This window comes from Cervus elaphus, chromosome 19 (assembly GCF_910594005.1).
Source record: "Cervus elaphus chromosome 19, mCerEla1.1, whole genome shotgun sequence".
Classification (NCBI taxonomy): domain Eukaryota; kingdom Metazoa; phylum Chordata; class Mammalia; order Artiodactyla; family Cervidae; genus Cervus; species Cervus elaphus.
The window spans coordinates 53,359,903-53,382,424 of NC_057833.1; the positions used below are offsets into that span (position 1 = coordinate 53,359,903).

The following is a 22,522-nucleotide window of genomic DNA, read 5'->3' on the forward strand; positions in this document are numbered from 1 at the left end:
TCCTTACTGATTCTTGCATTACAGCATGCCTGTGAATGGACAGAATTAGGGGGCAGGGGTGCTATGAGGGCGTCAGGTCAGACGTTTTTCCCCAAGTCAGCAAATTCCTGGTTTATGGTGTCCTGATGCCCAAGGGGTACCTGCCCATTCTCCCAGCCCCCTTCCCTACTTCTCCATGGGAGGACAGAGCTGCAAGGAGCTGCTAAAGCCAAAAACCAAAGCTGCACTTCTGCATTGCGGCTCCAAGTGGTGCCGGGCTCCACAAGACAAAGAGAGAGATTGCCACCTATTGACAGATGTGCCACCTGCAAAGAGAAATGCTTGTGTAACTAGCATTTCTCTGTGGTCTTCAAACAGGATAATGGGGTTGTTAGGTCCTTGGCTTTTTCCATTCAGTCAGTGCTGTTCTCAGTATTATCACTCACTGTAAGGAAGGATGGGTGGAGACTTGACAGCCCAAGGTGATGATGGCATCTCGGTGGAAAAAACTGTTTAAACAGCAGTTGCCCCCTGTAATTATGGATGCTTTCTGATGTATGGCAGGCACTTTGCTGTATGCAGCACGTCTTGTATAACCCTCCCAGTCCTCACAGAGATTAGTGCTCCCATTTTACATACTAGAAACTGAAGTTTAGAGAGTACCTTGCCTACAACCTTGACAAGTAAGGAGCAGAGATTGGAGTTGGAAGTAAAATCTAATTCTCTGTCATACTCTTAAGCACTTTCTCCTGACATTTGCTAATTATGCAAATCAATTCCCCATCGTAATTTCCTTAACCTTCAATCTTCTAGATATGAAAATAAATCAAATATTAAAGAATGGTTTTCTCTTTGGTTGGCTAGAATCCTAGCTGTGTCACTTTCTACTTATTTAACATCTTAAAGCACAGTTCCCTCATCTGTAAAATGGCGATAGTTATGGTGTCTATGATGTTGTCATAATGTATCATGTATAATGAAAATCACTTAGCAGGGTGCCAGGCGTTTATAAATAGGAGCTTAGTCATCTATTGTCTGATGATCTGGGTTGGAATCCTAGCTCCTCATTTTTAGCTGTGGGACCTTTGGCAAGTTACTCGACCTTCCCATCTTCAGTTTCCTCTTCTATAAAATGTGGTTAATAATATGCATGTTATTGTAGGGTGGTCCACAGTAAGATGAAATTTTATGCATGAAAACACTGTAAATGTTAATAGTACTATTCAAACATTGGGCTTCTCTGGTGGCTAAGTGGTAAAGAATCTGCCTGCCAAAGCAGGAGATGTATGTTTGGTACCTGGGTTGGGATGATCCCTTGAAGAAGGAAATGGCAACCCACTCCGGTATTCTTGCCTGGGAAATCCCATTGACAGAGTAGCCTGGTGGGCTAAAGTCAATGGGGTCTCAAGAGTTGGACACAACTTAGCGACTAAACAACAACATTCAAATGTTAGTCATTATATTTTAAGTAAACAGTATCTGTTTCTTCAAACAGACTTTTGATAATTATTTCTGAAAAATGACTTGGGTTGAGTTTGACCTATCAGTAAAAGCTTTTACTTTTTATACTCACTAAAAGCAAACATAAGATAAAAAGAGGCTCTGTAAATGCCACAGATTATTCTGCAGGAAGCTCTGTGAATAATACTTAACAGGCAAATTTGCTTTTCAGCTTATGACGTGATTCCAAATACATTCTCTCTCTTCATTTTCACAAGGCAGGGCTAGTATTTACTCCTGTTTTACAGATGAGGAAACCAAGGCTCAAAGAATTAAAGTGACTAATTACAGACATACAGCTAGTAAGTGGTAAAGTCTTGTGGGTGTTTCCCTGTGGGGCTATCTGCTGGTGTGCCTTTGAGTGTAGGCATGTGTCTGAGTGTGCTTTTTTATGCATTAGTGTGTCTTTTACTTATGTGACATACTCATTTGGGGTATATGTTTGTCTGTATTCCTCAGTTAGCATGTTGTTTCATGAAGAGGGGGAGATTTTTTTTTTTTTCACACTGGTCAGTGATAGCCTTTTTCCTCTTCATTTTTCTACCTGCTTGCCATTCCCAGGCACAATTTCCAAGAGGGCCCTAGCCGGAATATACTCAAATAAACTCAATTTTATTTTCCACTCCTGATTTAGGAAATAACAGTTCTCCAGTACTCCCAGCCTTCTGGGAATTACTTCTTTTCTTTGCTCCCTGCCAGCTTTATTGAATTCTCCTTAGCAACATCCAAAAAAGAATGGGTTTAGCAACAGCCTGTGAACCAATGAAATGAGAGCATGACAAGAGTTTCTAGACCAATGGGAGCCCTGCATCACGGGCAAGCTGGCTGAGAGAAAATAACCTGGAATTTACAAAGCAGCCTCCAGGTGGCAGCAGACCAGCTGTATTAGTCATAGCCTCCCTGCTGTCATCATCCACTTTTGTTTATTGCTTTGGATATAGAACATTTACCAACTAAGAATTTTACAGTTATAAGCTTTGTGGTTGTGAGTTCTCTGCGTGACGTGGCAGATGGATTCCTGAAGGATGGAATCTTAGATTCCATCCCCCACCTTTACCATAGCCAGCCCCACAACCCCATCCCAACCTCTGCCATCTTTGTTGGTTCTTCCACAGCCAGTGCTACCCCAGTGAACAGGAGCCTGGAGGCCCTAATGACTGCCTGCCCAGCCAGTCAGGAAAAGGGCTAGAGAAATCATGTACTTCTTTGTTCAGCCTCCACTACCCCTGGCCTGAGCGGCAGACGAGGTGGGCCTGGCTTTCTGCCACCAATTAATGTGAGGGGAGGACTGTGTCACTGACAGGTTAGTGCCTATGGACATCCACATTCTCAGTGGCATAGACTGGGACCATTCCCTGCCTTGTCCATTCTGCTGCATGTGTCTGAACATGAAAGTTTGACCACAAGTGGTTTGAGAACAGTTCTCTCTGACAGGTGATTCTCTGGCCCTCTTGATCTTAAAGCTGGAGGCAGACTTGAGCAGGGGCTCATGAGACCATGTGAATAATAGCAGATGCATGTTTCCTATGGCTTAGCCATCCTTCTTTTGCCTTTTGAAATGGCAGTGCCTTGAACACCACTCAGTGAGATTTTTGGTCCTTCAGATACCCATATTTTCTCTCAAGCATTTCCACTTGTGCCTGGCTTATTCTTCTCATCCTTTAGGAGTCAGTGAAGGCATCCTATCTTCAGAAAGTCTCGTTTGAGTCTTGCCCTCCTATTACACTTCCCCACTGCTTTCTAGACGTCTCTTTGTTGTGTTTCCTTGGATAGCCGTGGAACTTCTTGAGGACCGGGACTATGCCTTTATATCTCCAGTCCTTAGCCTAGTACTAGCATTTAATGGGTGTTCAGTAAACATTTTCAGAAGAAAGGAAGCTTGCTAGAAAGATGCACTTGCTCTTTGAGAAACAGTCTTAGGGATTCATAGGCAGCTGGGCCTGGGGAGGAGCAGTGCTAGCAAGACGGATGCCGGCTGTCAGGGAGAACTTCTGGCTGTGCAGGACCCTTCAGCACCAGGAGCCTCGACTGGACCACACGGAAGCCTGAGAGATAATCACCACCATTGACTCATCCAGAGACAGGCTCCTCCCCTGGAGAGTGTTTCCCTGATGGCTTTGTGTTTCAGGAGCAAGTAAGGAGCAAATCCAAGATCTGTGCCAATGTGTTTTGTGGAGCTGGCCGGGAATGTGCAGTCACAGAGAAAGGAGAGCCTACCTGCCTCTGCATCGAGGTAAGAACTGCGGGCGAGAGCCAGAGGACGGTGGCCAAGGCCATGTGGTTACTTCACTGGGGCTGCCCGTCTACAGAGCAGAGCCAGTGATTTTGTCATCTTTATAAAAGCACACCTTGACTCTCTGAAAGAAGTGAACTTTTTATCTCAGGGGTTAAAAATCAGATGTGAATGTAGGGATTTTTTTCCTTTTAAAAATTCTTTAGTTTTAAAAGATTTTCAAATTACAAAATTAACAATTGCTTTTTATAAGTGGTACAGACATTTATGCAAACATAAAGTTAATAATCTCCCCCCATAATCTTCAAATCCCCTTAGTCTGAGGTAATCAGTGTTAACAGTTTGTGTAATTTGTTCCACATAGTTTTTTTTTTTCTCTGCAACTGTAAATATATATAGTTTCCCCCTATTTTATGCAAAAATGAGATCATAATGTAAACAGAGCTAGATAGATGCAACTTGCATCTTGTACTCTTTAATATGTAACAACAACCCTCTATGGGTCAGCACATATAGTTCTCATTTTTTAGTAGCTCAGTTATATTTAGTGATATAAAAGAACCAGATTCATGTAATCATTTTCTCACAGATGAACATTCAGGTTGTTTACCATTGTAAACAGTAATGTCTTTGGCCAAATATTCTTACATGTTGTTGCCTTTATTTCTGTAGGATTGAGTCCCTTTGTTAGGTTGAGTCCTAGGCTTGCTAGGTCAAGGATATGCACATTTTAAAATACTAGCTGGAATGCAGATTTTTCAGGTTTGGTTTTGTTCTTAATGAAATTTAAAAAACAAAGTGAGCTTTTGAGAAATACTTCTTTTGTAGGCAGAATTCTCTCACTTGGTGAACATAAACAGCTTGGATGTATGCCCTTTTCCCTTGTTTCTGTCAGAAGAACCCAAGACTGGATTCATCCATATTGCTGCAAGTTAATTCACCCACCTTAGTAACCAGTTGAAGGATCCCGACCCATTGTCCCAGAAAGGATGTCTCTCAGCTCAAAAACTTGCATACCAGATCTGTTAAGGATTCTGGGAGGTCCTCACTAGTGGTGTACCTGGCCACTCTCTGACCATTTAGGGTCCAGAAACCTGGAGGTTAACCTCAACTTGGCCACATACCATTGTGTGATTTTAAGCAAATTAATTGCCGCTGGATACCATGAAGACCGACCATGTTTGGCTTTGCTCAGGGCCCAAGTTGCTTTGCCCAATGAGTTATATTAATAACCCAATGATAAATATTGGTTAAGTGAAGTTTGTCTTTCTGGGCTTTGATTTTCCAGTCTATAAATTGGAAAGGTTGACCTGCCTTCCAATTCCAGGGTCCTGTGTTCTTTTACATCTACTCTTTTTTGCTTTAATGTCTTTATTAGGTCTAAGCAGAACTTGCTTACCCCTCCCCCCTTTCAAAAACCACAGAAGTGTAAAGAAACTAAGCTTGCCTGTCACTGTGGCACTTTAATAGCCAAAGTAGAATCAAGCTGCCAAGTGAACTTTAGTCCATTTCCTGGTCCAGAATGATCCTCTGTCACACTTCACAAAGACCTGGCACCCCCTCCCCCTGCCTCAAAACAACCGTTGTGAGATTAGGAGAAAAACAAAATGCTAAATAAAGCAACAGAGCAAAGATTCTTATAGCTAGACCCTGAAATAATTGAAGAATTGGGGTGATGGGGGTCAGGGGCTGTGGAAACATTCCTTTCAATGTTTCCAAATTCCTAGCTCTGGCTGTTTTGTGTCGTAAAATTTTGGAATTTTAAGGGGTTTTTGATATCCAGACATTGAATGACTTTCTACAAAGTGATAAAGTGATAGCTAATCCAGATTCCTGACTTCTGATAAAATGCCCTTCCTGCTGATTTAATAGGATTGGGGTCAAGGAGTGGGTATTTCTTTTCACTGAAAAAAAGAGATGACCCAGGGCCAGGATCAGCACAGAGCACCATGAGGGACTGCAAGGTGATGTAATTCCTCCAACACTGAGTAGGGTAGGGTTACTGATGCCAGAGCTGAGGCTCCCTGTGCCCTGGCAGGGTAGAAGTCATCTCTGCTGGGGAGGACTCTTCACAAGATGGCTCTGTGTGTGTGTGTGTGTGTGTGTGTGTGTGTGGCGCACACACAAACTCAGCCTTGACTATACCAGCATCCTCCATGGTCTGTTTCAGCAATGCAAACCTCACAAGAGACCTGTGTGTGGCAGCAATGGCAAGACCTACCTCAACCACTGTGAGCTGCATAGAGATGCCTGCCTCACTGGATCCAAAATCCAGGTCGATTATGATGGACACTGCAAAGGTAAGTAATGCTCTCATCACCATGTCACAGCTCTAGCCAGGGAGCCAGAGAAGGAGCAGTACAGCCTGGCTTCCTGGAGTTCTTTCTACCCTGAACACAGTGCCCAAAGCTGTGAGGACCACCCAGTTGCTTGGAGAGGCATCCCCTTGGTGCTCATGAGCCTGCTGGGTTTGCCCTGGGTGGCCCTGCTTCTACCCTGCCCTTCCTGCCTCAGACTCCCCAGGTGGCTTCCCGCACTGTCTGGAGAAGGATAGTGGATAGGGACCACGTCAGCAATCAATAATGCAGTAGTATTTAGCTGAATTCTGTACCTTTTTAGAAAGCAGGTAAATTTCACATATCTTGTGCTTTTTAAATTTGGGTACCTTTCAGCCCTGATGATATAGTTCCTCTAATTTACACTCACACCACTGCTATCAGAGTAAGAGTGAAGGGGTTCCAAGCTTGTTGCTAATTAGACACCACCCTCCTGCCTGTCCTTGAACTTCCCTGGAAAAAGAAGAAGCTGTTTTCCACATGTTGGTCTCCACTGCATTTCTTTGTCCGTAATGATTTTGTATGAATTCTCAAAGTCCCAGCAGCCCCTCACCCCTCAATCTAATAACAAAAGGAGATATGATATCAGGAGGGCAACTCAGTGGCCTCAAAATTCAAACAAAGCAGGAAAGAAAAGAGCCCCATACTTGGGACCTGGAAGGAGAGGAGACAGGATTCAAGACAAAATGAGGAAGAGATATAAGTGGCCCCCTTATTATAGGCAGTTTTAACCCCAGCAATACACAGAATTTTCTTTTTTCTTCACTTTACGTTCTGCATTTTCTCCTTTTGTCTTACAGAGAAGAAATCTGTAAGTCCTTCTGCCAGCCCAGGTGAGTACCTCTTTTTTTCTACAGTGTGCATTTAGGGAGTGAATTTTTTTCATGATGGAAATTCCATGTTCCACAATCCCTCCCCACAAAGCTCACAAGATCTTTAATGTGTCAGAGCTTGTGACCCAGAACTGGTCGCTCCTCAACATAGCTCAGAAAAGCTGCAATACTGCATTTTTTGGTACTTGCCGTGGAAAGCAGTTGATTGGATCAGAGTGTTGGCTGTGTTTTTCATTTTTGCTGAGTAATGATTGAACTGCAAGGATGGAAAAGCTACTGAGTCCCTCCTTCAAGGCTCTGTGAGACCTGTGGGTGTCACGGGACAGGCAGAATCAGAAGGCACAACTGTTTTGGAAAGAGGATAATTGGAAATGGCAGATCTTCTTCCATGGTTTTCAATGAATACAAATATAAAATTTCATCGATTTATAGTTACAGACTCCTTTAGCATATACTTTTCCTTAGATCCTCGCATAACCTTGTGAAGTAGTTACTGTAATTACCTTATAGATGAGGAAATTGAGACTCAGAGAGGTTAAGTGAATTTCCCTGAGTCACACAGCCAGAAAGTGCCAGAGTGGGGAAAAGTGCCCACAGTTTTATTTCCCTGGCTCAATGCCGCTTTTACATCCCAACATGTGTTGGGAATTTCCTTTTGCCAAAGCTTTTCCTTCTCTGCCTCCCAGTCCACTAGACTTTCAGCCTCACCTGTTGTTGCCATGTGGCTTACAACAAACAGCTGTCCAGAGCAGGGCTTCAACATGCCCTTCCCCAACCTCATTTTCTATTGTTTATAATATCGGATAAAATTTTAAATGGGAGAAGTTTTTAAGTGGGAGAGAGGGAAAAGCTATATAGAAAGAATCAAAAATCCAGTGGCGTAAAGAATTGTAATGTTCTCACTTATTCATTGTTAAGTCAGCTCATCTGTGAACCAAAAGAGTTGTTCTATTGATTGATTGATTGATTTTTTTTCCCTCTCAGCTTCCTAAAGTTAATGAAAATATACTTTATTTTTCTTTCTACTTTTTTCTCACCTAAGCATAATCTCTGTTTCAACCATCTCAAACTTCCTAAATTTTTTAGACATGAGCTTGAATCCTGGGTTAGATACAATCCAATACCCTGGGTTTACTTCTTTGTAAATGTGTGTAATAATCCTGTTTCCCTGGGTTGCTGTGAAAACCGAATGAGATGACACATGCAGATCCCCAGGCACTGAGCCCACCAGTAGGGGGGATGCTGGGTGACATTGGGGTCCTCACTGCTCAGCCAACTCCTTTTCCCGCAGTCGTTTGCTATCAGTCCAACCGTGATGAACTCCGGCGTCGCATCATCCAGTGGCTGGAAGCGGAGATCATTCCAGACGGCTGGTTCTCCAAAGGCAGCAACTACAGTGAAATCCTAGACAAGTACTTTAAGGTAACCCAGCACGCAGAGCTGGCTGCCTGTTCCCAGACCCAGGCCACTTCAGCCTGTTTCCCACCCAGTTTGGCTTTTCTCTAAGTCTTTAACTTGACCCTCCATGGCTTACAGAGTTTCTCTTTGTTTGAGGAGAGTCAATGGACTGGTATTTCATGGGTCCAGGATTCTTCATGAACCTAGATACTGATGTTCCCATCGTGTTTGGTTGAAGTAACAGATTGTTCCACTTGTGGGGAGGAGAGATGCTGTTTTCCAAAAGGAAAATGAGGGAGGAAACAGTATTTATCAATAAGTAGGGCGGCCATGCCATGGAGATCTTTCAGAGAGCTTGAAACAGTTGTTAAAAGAAGCAGTTAAGGGCACTCTTCCAGCTGATTGATAAGAACATACACACGTATGTACATCACACTCAGATAAACACCACATACAGAAACAAACACACCACATGCGGAGGTGTGCATGCCACACGGAGACTGTCCTACACACAGACACACACGTTCAGGTGCCTGCATTCCCACATAGCCACAAAAGCCCCCATCACTTACAGACAGTCACATCTCTGGGTAGAGGCCCTCCAAGGCTCATCCTCAGATGCCCTCACATACCTCCATGGTGTGTCCTAGGCTCGACCAGCTCAGACTCAGAAGCAACCCCCACACATGAGGGACTCCAGGCAGCTCTGTAGCTACTAAGTGTGGTCAACACCAGCCTCATCTCTGGATTCCTCTTGTTAACTGACATCATGGACTCCCCAGAGATGGAGAAATACTGTGTTGGACTTGTCAGGGAATGTTTGACGGGAGGATTCCTATGTGCTGTCTCTCATGAGTCCTTTGTCCCTCTTCAAGCGGAACAGCACGCTGCTCCCAGGGACTGAGGTCATTGTGTGAGGCAGGCTTGGGTCTCCTTTAGTAAACATTCTCTTTAGGACAAAACTGCTTAGTCTGTTCCCCTTTCTTGAGATATGGATTGTCTCCTGACCTTGTGACTAACGTTACCCCTTGTTCCCTTGGTAACAGTTGCTGTACATTTGGTTTTCTGATCTCTATCATTCCCGAAAGAAGTTTCTTGTACCACAGCCTATATATACTCATAGAAAAATCATTAAAGCACCTTTGCTCCATCAGAGCTTAGGTCCCCGGGTCTTTTTTTGTCTCTCTGTCTCTTTGTCTCTTTTACTTTCTTATCGTCGACTCCGTACCACCAGGTTCCGGTCCATTAAAGGACCCCAACAGGACTGAAATAGGATATTGGTCATTTAGGACTTCCTTTAGGTAGAAGTTTCTCACTGTGGCAGAAAGTCAGTCTCTCTGGATTCCAAGTATTTGAGAAGAGAAAGCACAGCCCTCTCACTCTGTCTTCTGTCTCAATCACTCCCATATTAGGGAGCTTGGGGGGCAGGGGTAGTTACTTGTCTACAGAAAAACACGTATTGCTGAGCCAGGAGATTTGGACAGAAGGAGAAACTAAACTAAAAAAAGTGATTTTTTGAAAGCCAAGTGAACAGCACCTGCTGGGTCTGTCGTGAGCAGTGACTTTGGCTTGGTCATTACAGCATGGGAGCCGTGGGGCCCAGGACACTTTCCAGGAGACTTCTTGGGACCTTGTAACCATTCATAGTGGCCCTTTGATGGAACATGCCTTGGGCATCACTGGCAGCTGCTATTAATTTGATTCCTAAGGACCAGGGCCTCACACATCTCCACCCTCTCTGGCAATAACTTTCTCTCATAGGTGCCTGTCTGAAAACCGCAAGGCCCCTGGAGAAAGTACCTTTTCTCTAGAGCATTCTCATTCTAACCAAGAAAGCTTGCTCATAACTGACAAACACAGTGCTCGCTCTTCCAAGTGTCCTCCGAGAAAATAAGGTTTCACAATCTACTTCTTGATGATTATCAAAGAACCATATGGTGCAATCTTCAAAGGGAGGCTTCTCCCCACTAGGCAAACAGCTGCCTGTTGCTAAGCGATCTGTATCTCACAGAGACTGTATCTGAACCAGTGAATTGCCCTCCAGCCCAAGTGATATTCCTTACATCAAAATTAGTTGCAAAACAAATCTAATCGGAATTTGGATAAGACCAAAATCAGACTCTCATCTGAACTGGTGATTCAGTCATTATTTTTTAGACAAAAGCCCAACAGAGTGAAGAGGGGAAGGCCTCAGGTAGAAAGAGCTTTTATGACCATGTCACACACATACACAGAGCCACAGAGCCTTTTATGACCGTGTATCTCTGTCTCTCACACACACATACACACACCCTGAATTCCTGGTGACCGGGACTGAGACTAGAGCCAGGGTAAAAGTATAATGACGAGAAAGCATCTGAGATCTTTTCCTAGGAATCAGGACAAGAATAATAAATAGGCATTAAGCAAGGGCCCCCAGAGTTGTTTTATACATACCTGTTATACATACCACTAGAAGATTTACAATCTTAGAGTAGAATACACATGATGTGTGATAGTCATGCATCAGAGTCAGTAGCTGTATCTTTCTCTTCTACGTGGAAACCTATGCAGACTTTTCTTCCAGAAACTCTTCCAGCATCTGGAGAGCCACCTTGAAAGTAACGTGGGTTGCTGATTATTTCCCAGGGTAGCAGAATGAGGCAGCCTAGAGAAAGTATTTTGAAAAAAATTTTTTATTTCCACTAGAAATATTTTGGAGAGCAGCAGTATCCAAATTAGAATTTGATCAGAGCCTTGAAGTTGCTGACCTCCACCTGCAGCAAGTTCCTGGGCATCCTGAATGGTCCCAGATGGCTACGGTCTCAGCTGAGCATCTTGACAAAGGGAATATAATGTTGAGCTCACTCTACCCTTGCCTTATGCTCATGGAACGTGAGCTGGATCACAGGTTCAGGCTGCACTGTCTACAGTGGGGCCCACAGCACACGGCGGCAGGTTGGGGGGATTTGCGCCACCTCCACAAGGCAGGTTGTTGATGTGGATAATGTACACGGGCCTTTGCCTTAATGAGGTTGGCTAAGGGTACCAGTGTGAGAGGTAAGCACTGAGAGCCGGCCAGGAAGGCTGGAAATCAAGCAGGAGGAAATGATCCTGTGGTTCCCAGAGTGAGCTCTGAGGGTCACCTACATCACTGTTCACAAGCAACTTGTTAGAAATATGCATCCTGGGCTCCGAAACTGATTCTGATTCACAAGTCTGTTGTTCCATGATCGTTAGGGTTTGAGAACATGGTATGATGGAGTGAATTCAAGAATGTCTGGAGGATAGTGCCAGCGATGGGGCTCCAGAGACCTCCAAAGCACCCCCAGGCTCCTTGACAGCACAGGCCTGGGTTCAGGCTGCCCTCCTTAGCAGGGTCTGGGATTGAAAGGGCCTCAGTAGCCTTTGCCCAGACACTTTGTCCCTCATCTTGGGGCACAGGTGCCTTCTCTGAGTGCCCCAGGGCTTCGAGGCTTTGTTGCTCAAAGGGCAGAGCAGGTTTGGACTGTGTTAAGCACAAGATGAACCAGAGACAGGCCAAACTGAGTGGAGGGATGATAGAATTGGGGTTTTACAAAACATTCCAGAAAGATCTCTTCATCTCCTTTCTAGAACTTTGATAATGGTGACTCTCGCTTGGACTCCAGCGAATTTCTGAAATTTGTGGAGCAAAATGAAACCGCCATCAACATCACCACCTATGCAGACCAGGAGAACAACAAGCTTCTCAGGTGAGTGGAATGAGGGGGTCAGGGAGAGGCCCACAAGGGGAGGCTGTAGAAGAAGGGATTTAAACCCCTTCCTGCCTGCCAAGGAGCCTCCAGTGTCAAAGTCAATGTAAAGTAAAAGTAAAAAGATCTCTTCCGTGGACATTATGAACTAATATATTGAGCACCACTGATATCTGATCAAGTAGTTGGTGTTTTTGGCCAGAACTTGCAAGGAATAGAAGAAAGTAGTTTTAAAATTAATGATCACATCAGAGCAAAGTTGTTTCTTAGTGTTGTGGGTGATGTTTTAATGGTTCATATTCTTAAGGAATTACTTCAGTGTTCTATTTAATGATAAGTCTAAAATAGCTTTAGTTCTGATTTTTATTTTATTTATTTATTTTTTTTGCGACCCCATGGATTGTAGCCTACCAGGCTCCTCTGTCCAGATGGGATTTACCAGGCAAGAATACTGGAGTGGGTTGCCATTTCCTTCTCCATAGTTCTGATATTAAGATAATAAGTGCTATTTCATGTAGAGAACCCTAATTATTACAAATGGGAGCATGTTCCTCTCCTTTTCTGGTATTATTCCAGAGTAAATATTAATAAAAATTAACCCCTAAGTAAATATTAATAAAAATTAACCCTTAAGAATTAATAAAAATTAATCCCTAAATTAACTGTGGTTCCAGTATATTGGTAAGAATTAAAAATAGGAAGGGCTTCCCTGGTGGCTCAGCTGGTAAAGAATCTACCTGCTATGCGGGAGACCTGGGTTCAATCCCTGGGTTGGGAAGATTCCCCTGGAGAAGGAAATGGCCATCCACTCCAGTATTCTGGCCTGAAGAATTCCATGGTTTGTATAGTCCATGGGGTCGCAAAGAGTTGGACACAAATGAGGAAAAAAAGGAAAGCACCTATTTGTTCAGAAGAATGCAAAGCATGAAACCCAGACTCTAGGGTTCTTTTTTAATGATAACCCATGGCCTTAAGGCTTCCCTGGTGGTTCAGATGGTAAAGAGTCTTCCTGCAGTGTGGGAGACCCGGGTTTGATCCCTGGGTCAGAAAGATCCCCTGGAGAAGGAAATGGCAACCCATTCCAGTATTCTTGCCTGGAAAATCCCATGGATGGAGGAGACTGGCGGGCTGCAATCCATGGGGTCACAAAGAGTTGGACATGACTGAGCTTTAAACTTTTACTTTTTGTGGCCTTGAAGTATAATATCTGTAAATCCTTATTTTGATGACCTGAAATAAGATAATATTTTACAAATTCAACATTTGATCCTTATAACACTGCAGTGAAGGAGGGATGCTTGTCCCCATTTCACAGATGAGAAAACAGGTGCAGGAAGGTTGGATAACTAGCTCAAGGCCATTTGGGTTGTAAGTGATTGAGCCAGGGCTCAAACCCAGGCCAAGGGGAGAGGGAGGGAGCTGGAGTTCTAGAAAACTTTTCTAAACGATCTCTTTGTATAATAAAAGGATGATAGTGGTGCTGCTGGTTTCAAACTCATATTCTTTCAAATCACACATTGTTTTCATATCATCTGTTCCTACCACTTCTATTTGATTTTTCCAGTTGGGTTGACTTGATACATTACACCTGGGGCGGGGGAGGCAATTGCTAGTGGAAGGTATATACAGATGGTGAAACATTTGTCAATCCAAGTGGACAAAACCGTCCAGGAAACTTCAGTCATCTTGGGAATATCATTTGAACAACTTGAATGATCTGACATCCCATATAATAAACTAAAGATTGGATGTTTACTGGAGTCCAGGACGCATGATGGTTGTAGAAGGTCAGTGTAGAAACTTTCTCTTTAAATGGTTTCTTTGGCCACCTTCAGAGGCCTAGGTATATGTAATCCTGATGCTTAATTCCTTCAGGAGGGAAGCTGAGGTCTTGCCGACACATTTCTCCTGTGTTTTCTTTATAGAGGACTCTGTGTTGATGCTCTCATTGAACTGTCTGATGAAAATGCTGACTGGAAACTCAGCTTCCAAGAGTTCCTCAAGTGCCTCAACCCATCCTTCAACCCTCCAGAGAAGAGTATGCTTAATCTAAGAAATAGCAGGTTGTAGGGAATTGGGGGCATTTGGAGGGGGCTGTGGAACTCTCCAGAGCTTACTAAGAAAATTCCCTTCCATGATTCTAGACTGGGCCCCAGCCCATCATCTCTATGCTGAGGTTCAGGTCTGAAAATCTTTGGGTTGATAGAGGCATTTGTTCAGTTATGGTGCCTCTGAGGGACAAGCAGGTCTTGTCTGGAAGGTGGTGAGGTGCACAGACGGTAGCCAGGACGTCCTTTTCCACCCTTACCCTAAACCTTTGCCCCTTATTTCTGGTCTCGCAGAGTGTGCCCTGGAGGATGAAACGTATGCTGATGGAGCCGAGACCGAGGTGGACTGTAACCGCTGTGTGTGTGCCTGTGGAAACTGGGTCTGCACAGCCATGACCTGTGATGGTGAGAAAGAAGGGACGGCAGGGAGAGCGCTGTCTTCATGAATCACCATGAGAGAAGTCAGGGTGGGGATGATGGAGAAGAGTGCATTGGCTGGGAGAAAAGAAACGATAGGGCAAGAGACCGGCTCACGCTTGGAACGTCAGGGTTCCCAGAGAGCAGCCTTGAGGGCACAGCACTTATGCTAGATGCACTATGTTAGAAAGTCACTCCAGAGATTGGGAATAAGAAAGATTCAAGACCCAGGGCAAGATCAAGTGTTGGCAAGAGATTAGAGTGTAAAAGTAGTAAGGAAAGCAAACACATATTAGTGAGAATTACATGCATTTCTTGGAGTAGGAAATGGCAACCCACTCCGGTTTTCTTGCATGGGAAATGCCATGGACAGAGGAGCCTCGTAGGCTACAGTCCTTGCGGTCACAAAGAGTGGGACGCAACTGAGCACACACACACACACATGCATGCATTTCTTCTAAGCAAGTTACATATTAACCCACTTAATCCTTATGTCAGCTTAGGAAATCCTCTATGTCAAAGACTTAGGTGATTGGAAGGCAGAATGACTTCTTGCCATCCATGCCCAGCAGGAAGAGGTGACATGTTCATAAACATGTTTGAATTAACAGAATTGGGTAAGCCCAATTTAACAGAATTTTGGTAAGCCAAAATAGAGAAAGTTGAGATAGTTGAGACATGGGCAGGGCGGGTTGGGAGACATCAGACTTCTGGGCGGGGGGGGACAGTGCCCAAGCCAGCATCACCACTAGCACCGTTTTACCAAGAGATCTTTCAGAAAAGGTTTCTAGAACTCTAGCTCACACCCTCCCCACTTGGCCTAGATTTGAGCCCTGGCCCAGTCACTTACTACCCAAGCATGTTACTTTGGAGGTGTCCATTGATTGTCCTGGGACACTTTATATTCAGAGAAATGTGGGTATTTAATTTCTCCTTCCGTAAGTAAAATAGGAGATGAAATTGAGAGCCTAAACAGTAGGTACTAGAGGGATTTCTAACTGGCTTCCCCCAGCCACCACTGCTCTGAGCCTTGATTCTTCTTATAGGAAAGAATCAGAAGGGGGCCCAGACCCAGGCAGAGGAGGAAATGACCAGATATGTCCAGGAGCTCCAAAAGCACCAGGTAAGTTGCAGCCTCCATGCTGGTTCAGGTAGTCCTGTCACCACCAGGCCCGTCCTCCACTCAGACACTGCCTAATGCCCCAGGTGACCAAGGACATGTGCTCTGTCCAATACAGTAGGTCCCGAACAACACACCTATATACCTGTGCCATGCAGATCATGATACAGATAGTTCCCTGATGGAGTCCTTGTAGAGCCAATATGCCCCAGCAGATGTAGATTACAACTTGGTAAATTGCTTTCTAAGTTAGAATCAGGTGGGTGGTGGTTTGCAAATAAGCATAGTCTAAAGAAGCATCCTATTTCTTGTCATGACCAGTGCCTGGACGCAAAGACTGTGAGCTCCTTGAGAGCAGGCTCTCTGACCTGCTCACCAGTGTAGCCCTGCATTTAGCACAGGGCCTGCTGTATCATGGGCTTCCCTGGTAGCTCAGTTGATGAAGAATGCAGGAGACCCTGGTTCAGTTCTTGGGTCGGGAAGATCTGCTGGAGAAGGGATAGGCTACCCACTCCAGTATTCTTGGGCTTCCCTGGTGACTCAGCTGGTAAAGAATCTGCCTGCAATGAGGGAGACCTGGGTTTGATCCCTGGGTTGGGAAGATCCCCTGGAGAAGGGAAAGGCTACCCACTCCAATATTCTGGTCTGGAAAATTCCATGGACTATATAGTCCATGGGGTCACAAAGAGTCTGACTGAGTAACTTTCACTTATGAACTTATGAACACTGTTGTATAATTGGCTCTCAGTGAGCATGAAATTAGTGGATTTAGACCGTAGCAGAAAGGATTTGTTAAATGCCAAGCTGGCTGGAACATAGCCTAAGAATTTAGAGATTCTGTTTCCTAGAGACCTGAAAGGATAATAAGAATTCTGTTCAGGTTCTGTGTCATTAAGTTGAAGGCCTTCTTGACCAGAAGATCCTTAGCAGATTAGTGATTCACTGACATATGTTACTGAGGGCCTAGAGAGAAAACCTAGATGAGCTAGACTCCTAGGACTGTCTTTTCACTGGTTTACCTGTAGTCCTAACAAAGGATATTGCTCCTTGAATCATCTGTCTGTAAACTGGGTCTGGTGATACAAGCCTTCTCCCTGACATGTAAGTTTTTAAGTAATGTAATGCTCACAGGAACTATTGAGATGAAATATGTGACTTGAGAATCAAGAATTATTTGTATTAATAGTAATTGCTCATATTTATTAATGGTTTTTCATGTGCATTTTGTCACTGATAGTGTAGAAATCTCGTGTCAGTTTTTTAAACAAATGCGGAAGCTCCTAGTCCTTGGCTTTTTCACATTTCAGCAGCCTTGAGCTTCCAGAATTAGTATAAACCCACAAAAGCAAAAAGCACTTAATAGGAATTCCTTTCATCTAGGGTGGAAAAATGATCAGAGTAGACAGTGGGGAGTGAATTATAATAGCTAACATTATTTAGTCTGTCCGTTTTATGTCAGTTGCCTCAGAAGCAGATGCTAAGGTGAGAACTTGAGTACAAGCAGTTTATTTGGGAGGAAGTCCTCAGCAAACACCAGAAGGGGAGTTGGGAAGTGAGCCCAAGGAGGGAAGAAATGATAGTGAGTGTGTATTCCGGCACATTACCACTGGGGGCAAGTGGAGCTTAGTCCTGTTAGAGAACTCTGGAAACAGTTATGGTACACAGCGGGCAGGGAGCCCGGCTATGCCTGCATGAGCTCCCATCAGCCACTAGCTGAGAGCCGCCACCAGCAAACATGAACTCCCTGGCATTTCTGGCCTGTCAGCATGTGTGGGCAGAGTGGGCTTCAGCAGCCAGAGAAAGCCTCAGGCAAAAAGATGCAGGTGCTGGCAGTAAGAAGCCAGGCCGGTGTACTGAAATGTTGAAGACAAGGGCTATGGATGGGGCACTGACAGTGCCTACTAGATGCCAGACACTGTTGTTTTTTATTCCCTATTTAATTTTTTATTGAGATGTAATTCACGTACCATAAAACTCGGCCTTTTAAAAGTATACAATCAGATGGTTTTTAATATATTCACAAGATTGTCAGCCATTACCACTGTCTATTTCCAGATCATTTTCATCATCCCCAAAAGAAACCCCAAACCCATTGGAAGTCACTTATATTCTCTCGTCTCCCAGCCCCTGGCAACCACTATTATACTTTGTGTTTCTATAGATTTGCTTATTATGGACACAAATAATTGGAATCATACAATATATGGCATTTTCTGTCTGACTTTTTTCATTAGCGTAATGTTTTCAAGGTTTATCCTTGTTGTACCGTGAATCAAGACTTCATTCCTTTTTATGGCTAAAGAACATTTCATGGATAAATATACCACATTTTGTATATCCATTCATCAGTTGGTATATATTTAGGTTGCTTCTACTTTTGACTATGATGAATGAGACTGCTGTAAGCATTCTTGTGCAAGTTTCTGTGTGGACATATGTTTTCAGTTCTCTTGGGTATGTACCTAAGGAGTGGGGATTGCTGGATCACAGGGTAACTTTGTGTTTAATCTTTTGATAAACTGCCAGACTGTTTTCCAAAGTGACTGTACTATTTTATATCCTAACCAGTCATATTCTAATTTCTCCACAAACTTAACCATCATTTGTCATTGTGGTTATTTTTTATTAGACATCCTAGTGGGTGTGAGATGACATCTCATTGTGTTTTGATTTTCATTTCCCTAATGATTAATGATGTCGAGCATCTTCTTATATACTTTTTGGCTGTAAGAATGTCTTCTCTGGAGATATGTGCCACTGTTAGAAGAGGTAGTATTTACTTTATTACTCTTTATTTTGTAGCTGAAGACATTGAGGCACAGAAGATTTCATAATAGTGCCCAAAGTCCCCCAGAAAGTTGCACCACCATGATTCAAGCTCAGGCAATCTGCCTCCAGAGCCTGTCGCTCTCAATGCTTCTGTAAACTTGGATTCAAAGCATCTTGTAGCACTTCCATGTAGCATCCTTTTTTTCATTTTTCAAATGAATATAATAATGTCTGACCTTATTGTTTCATAGGAGTTTAGAGTCAGCTCTTAATTCAGCCACAGTCCTATGCAACTGTGTCATGGTAAGACATGATCCTTGCCCTCAAGTTGTTCATCATCTGTGGAGGAGATAGACAAGTAAACAGAACTAAAATTCGGCATGAGCATGTTTCTGTCAATGCTGGTCTTGAAGACTAGATAAATGCCAATAATTTTAAAAAATATTTCATAATGATTATTTTCTCTTGCCTCTCAAAGGAAACAGCTGAAAAGTCCAAGAGAGTGAGCACCAAAGAGATCTAATGAGGAGGCATCTGGGAATGGTGTCTGGAGCCTGGCACCTTCTCTTCAATTTCAGCGCTGAGTCCAGTATATGCAAGTGTCTGCTACACCGCCAAATCACCTGTATTTGCTTATATAGCAATGAGTTTTATTTTGTCTATTTGTTTTGCAATAGAGGAAATGGGGGTGGCTGGCTAGGAGGGGCAAGGCCAGAGCCTTCATTTCTAGGAGTGTTTGGGAGAAGCTGTCAGTGGTGCTCAGGGGCCGGAGGCAAGTAAGGAAAGTGCATCAGGCTGGGAGAGTGGACCCAGATCTGGAACCCTTCTGAGAATAGCACAGCTGTGAACATGCTGCAGGGAGTGCAGGCAATGAGAGAGAGCTTAGCAGGCTGTCCCCAGAGGAGGGAATTGGGAAACTCGGCGAAGAAGACTGCATTCTGCTTCCAGCCCTTCGTGCCGCCATCATCATAACAGACCTCTAACATCTGTGCTTCTCCTCAAGGCCCCAGCCACTGGCTATAGATACACGGCCATCCTGCTAGTTCCCCAGTGTCTGAGAGAGGGTGCCCCCAAATGATGCAGATACTTGTAGACTTTGAGCCCCTTAGGGACCTAACCAAATTTTTAAAATACTTTTTACCAAAGGTGCTATTTTTCTGTAAACTTTTTTTGGCAAGTTGATTTCATTCTTCAGTTATTATCATTATATTATTGTTGTTGTTTAATATTTTATTTTCTTAACTAGAAATTAAGCTTTTGTAATTATTTTTCATTAGTCCTACATTTCAGAGATGGGGAGTTTGGGGTTCTTCCTTGTGCAGAGACTGCTATCACCCAGACATCCCCCCACCTGCCACATGCAGCCTGGAATTCTCCTGTGGTCTGCCAGAGGAGCAGGGGATGCCTCAGACAGAAGCCATGAGAAGTGTCCCCACACAAAGCCTTAAGATCTAAAAAGCTAACTTGTTTTCATTTATTCTGATAGATCATGCAAATCAGTATTCCAAAGGATGGAGACACGCGCAGCTAAGCAAGACTTAGATGTTCCCAGCCTATCAGTATGCTCATTGATCCTGCACTAAGTGGGAGAGTGACTCTGGCCCGTCTCTTCCTATTTCTGGGCCTTAGTTTCCTCACTGAGCAGGTAGGAATGCATTAAACTATTGATTTGAGGAACTGTAAATTCTGTGGTTCTGGTAATAGGTCCAGAAGGAGAAAATGTGATTTTTCTCCTCCTTAGGATAAATGAAACCTTGTTTTTATGTAAGAATCAGATGACCAAAAACAGAATGACCAAATTTGACCTCGGACTGAATGGCCCCACGGGTCGTGGTATGATGTCGAGCCCTCAGGTAAAGCCTACCCAGGAAGAGAGTGAGAAAGAGAACCACTTCTTTGTCTTCACTTTTGCAGTTCATCTTTAACCTTCTTGGGAAAAGAAATGACTCTCCCTTTAGAGATGAGGGAAAAAGAAGGTTTACATTTTAAGACAGGGAAAAAAGTGGAATCAAATCCTAAAAGTGTGATTGGGGAGAAGTCAGTCATTTCTGTGTCTTTTGACCCCTGTGATAATTAACCCCACTCAATACCATGTTTAAGATTCATTTGGAATAACAAAATTAAAAACTTGACATAAGATCTCATTTTCAGAAAGCAGATTACAGACCACCAGAGGAAAATCATGAGGGCTGTATTGCACAGGCAACTCTGAGAAAGTTATGCTGAAAATGGAATTCCTTCTAACCAGGTTTCCTTTTTTTCCTTTGAAAGAAGAACATTCCACTTTGTTTAGAATTCTGAGTTTTTGTAAATCATCCCACTTAAAAGCTGTCTTCCAACCCAACTTATACAGTTTGAAATGCACCTCCCTGTCAAAGTGCCTTGGAGAGCTCCCAACAGCACATCTTGACCAAGTTTTGCCAGGCTTTGGACACCACAAGAGAGGGCGGGAGTACCAGTCTGTTTAAAGCAAGAAGGTAGAATGTCTTCTCACCAGTTACCTTTAGGTCAGTGGCTGCCATCCAAGATGACCCTACCCTGCAACGTTGAAGTCCCAAGACCTAACCTGCATTCCTCCTGTAAATAGGGAAGCTACTGTCGGCACCATAGAGTCACGTGATGATGATCATTCACAGAAAGCTGCTAAATAGCCTAGTTTGGGGAGTCTTGCATAGAGCTTTGCATGGAGCAAATAAACAATTAAATCAGGTTCAGTTCCTCCAGCTGTCTAAAAGCACAGGGCTTAGACTGCAAGCTTCCTTGGGCTTTCTCTGTGTGTCTATGGTCTTTATAAACATATTATAGCATCTGTTAAGATTCAGTGTCCATGGAAACCTTCTCATATGCCATGGCTCTGGACTCCATCACTGTTTTTGGAAAGCAGGGCTCCTCCACCTGCTAATAAGCCCATTTGGACCAGTCTGAATGTCTTTCCTTTACATTTATGTTTTTAAATAGTCAAACTTCAAGAAGCAAATTTGGACAGGTTTCTGTTGCCTGTGTGTTTGTGAAATGTATTTGTATTTAGTAGGCTTCCATATTGCATTTAACTTGTTTTTGTAACTCTTGATTCTTTTTTTGGATACTATTGATAAATAAAGAAATTAAAACAATAATTGTGTCATTTTCCTTCCCCTCAATTAAGGCCAAATAAAGTTGTGAGAGGGCTTCCCAATGGCTCAGTGGTAAAGAATCATCTGCAGTGCAGGAGATGCAAGTTCAATCCCTGGGTTGGGAAGATCCCCTGACATAGGAAATGATAACCCACTCCAGTATTCTTGCCTGAGAACCCACTCCAGTATTCTTGCCTGAGAAATTCCATGGACAGAGGAGTCCGGTGGGCTATAGTCCAAAGCATCGCAAAGAGTCAGACATGATTGAGCATGGAGCAAGAGAGAGAGTTATAAGAACATTAACCATTTACCTTATAAAAGTTAATTTGAGTTTCAAGAGGCTTAAAAGAGGCCTGAAAAGTTTATCCTAATCTTGGGACTGAAGCTGTAGGGGGGAAGGTTTGCTCATGGACTGATAAAACAAGTTTATTTTTTTATTTTTCTTTTTTTTTTTTTAATAATTTATTTATTTATTTTTTCAGTGGGTTTTGTCATACATTGACATGAATCAGCAATAGATTTACACGTATTCCCCATCCCGATCCCCCCTCCCCCCTCCCTCTCCACCCGATTCCTCTGGGTCTTCCTAGTGCACCAGGTTCGAGCACTTGTCTCATGCATCCCACCTGGGCTGGTGACCTGTTTCACCATAGATAATATACATGCTATTCTTTCGCAACATCCCACCCTCACCTTCTCCCACAGAGTTCAAAAGTCTGTTCTGTACTTCTGTGTCTCTTTTTCTGTTTTGCATATAGGATTGTCGTTACCATCTTTCTAAATTCCATATATATGTGTTAGTATGCTGTAATGTTCTTTATTTTTTTAAAATAAGCACTGATGGTGGGTCTGGATAAGAAGTGATGAGAAGTCTGGGAACATTCCTGTATTGGCAAGAGGTTAAACTAAATGACTCCTAAAGCTGCCAAGAATCTGATGAGACAAAGCTGATTACAGGTTAACTTGTATGAGAAGTCAAACCTGGGAAGGTGGCACAGGAAGCTTATGAAGATCTGGTTGACTAACCTTAGTGGCTATTTACCTGATACACATGATCCCATGG

General features: G+C 43.5%; 1 protein-coding gene across 2 annotated transcripts in view; it reads left to right on the forward strand.

Moving 5' to 3' along the window:
* The window catches only part of FSTL1 (follistatin like 1), a 56,892-nt gene extending 35,430 nt beyond the window's left edge, over positions 1–21,462 (forward strand). For both annotated transcript variants that reach the window (XM_043873599.1, XM_043873600.1), the window contains exons 3-11: positions 3,608–3,712; positions 5,883–6,012; positions 6,849–6,881; positions 8,173–8,303; positions 11,874–11,992; positions 13,918–14,030; positions 14,335–14,445; positions 15,504–15,580; positions 18,825–21,462. In XM_043873599.1, coding sequence (XP_043729534.1) covers positions 3,608–3,712; positions 5,883–6,012; positions 6,849–6,881; positions 8,173–8,303; positions 11,874–11,992; positions 13,918–14,030; positions 14,335–14,445; positions 15,504–15,580; positions 18,825–18,869 — 864 coding nt within the window. In that variant the 3' untranslated portion in view covers positions 18,870–21,462. The remainder of the gene's footprint in view (positions 1–3,607; positions 3,713–5,882; positions 6,013–6,848; positions 6,882–8,172; positions 8,304–11,873; positions 11,993–13,917; positions 14,031–14,334; positions 14,446–15,503; positions 15,581–18,824) is intronic.
* The last annotated feature ends 1,060 nt before the right edge of the window (positions 21,463–22,522 follow it).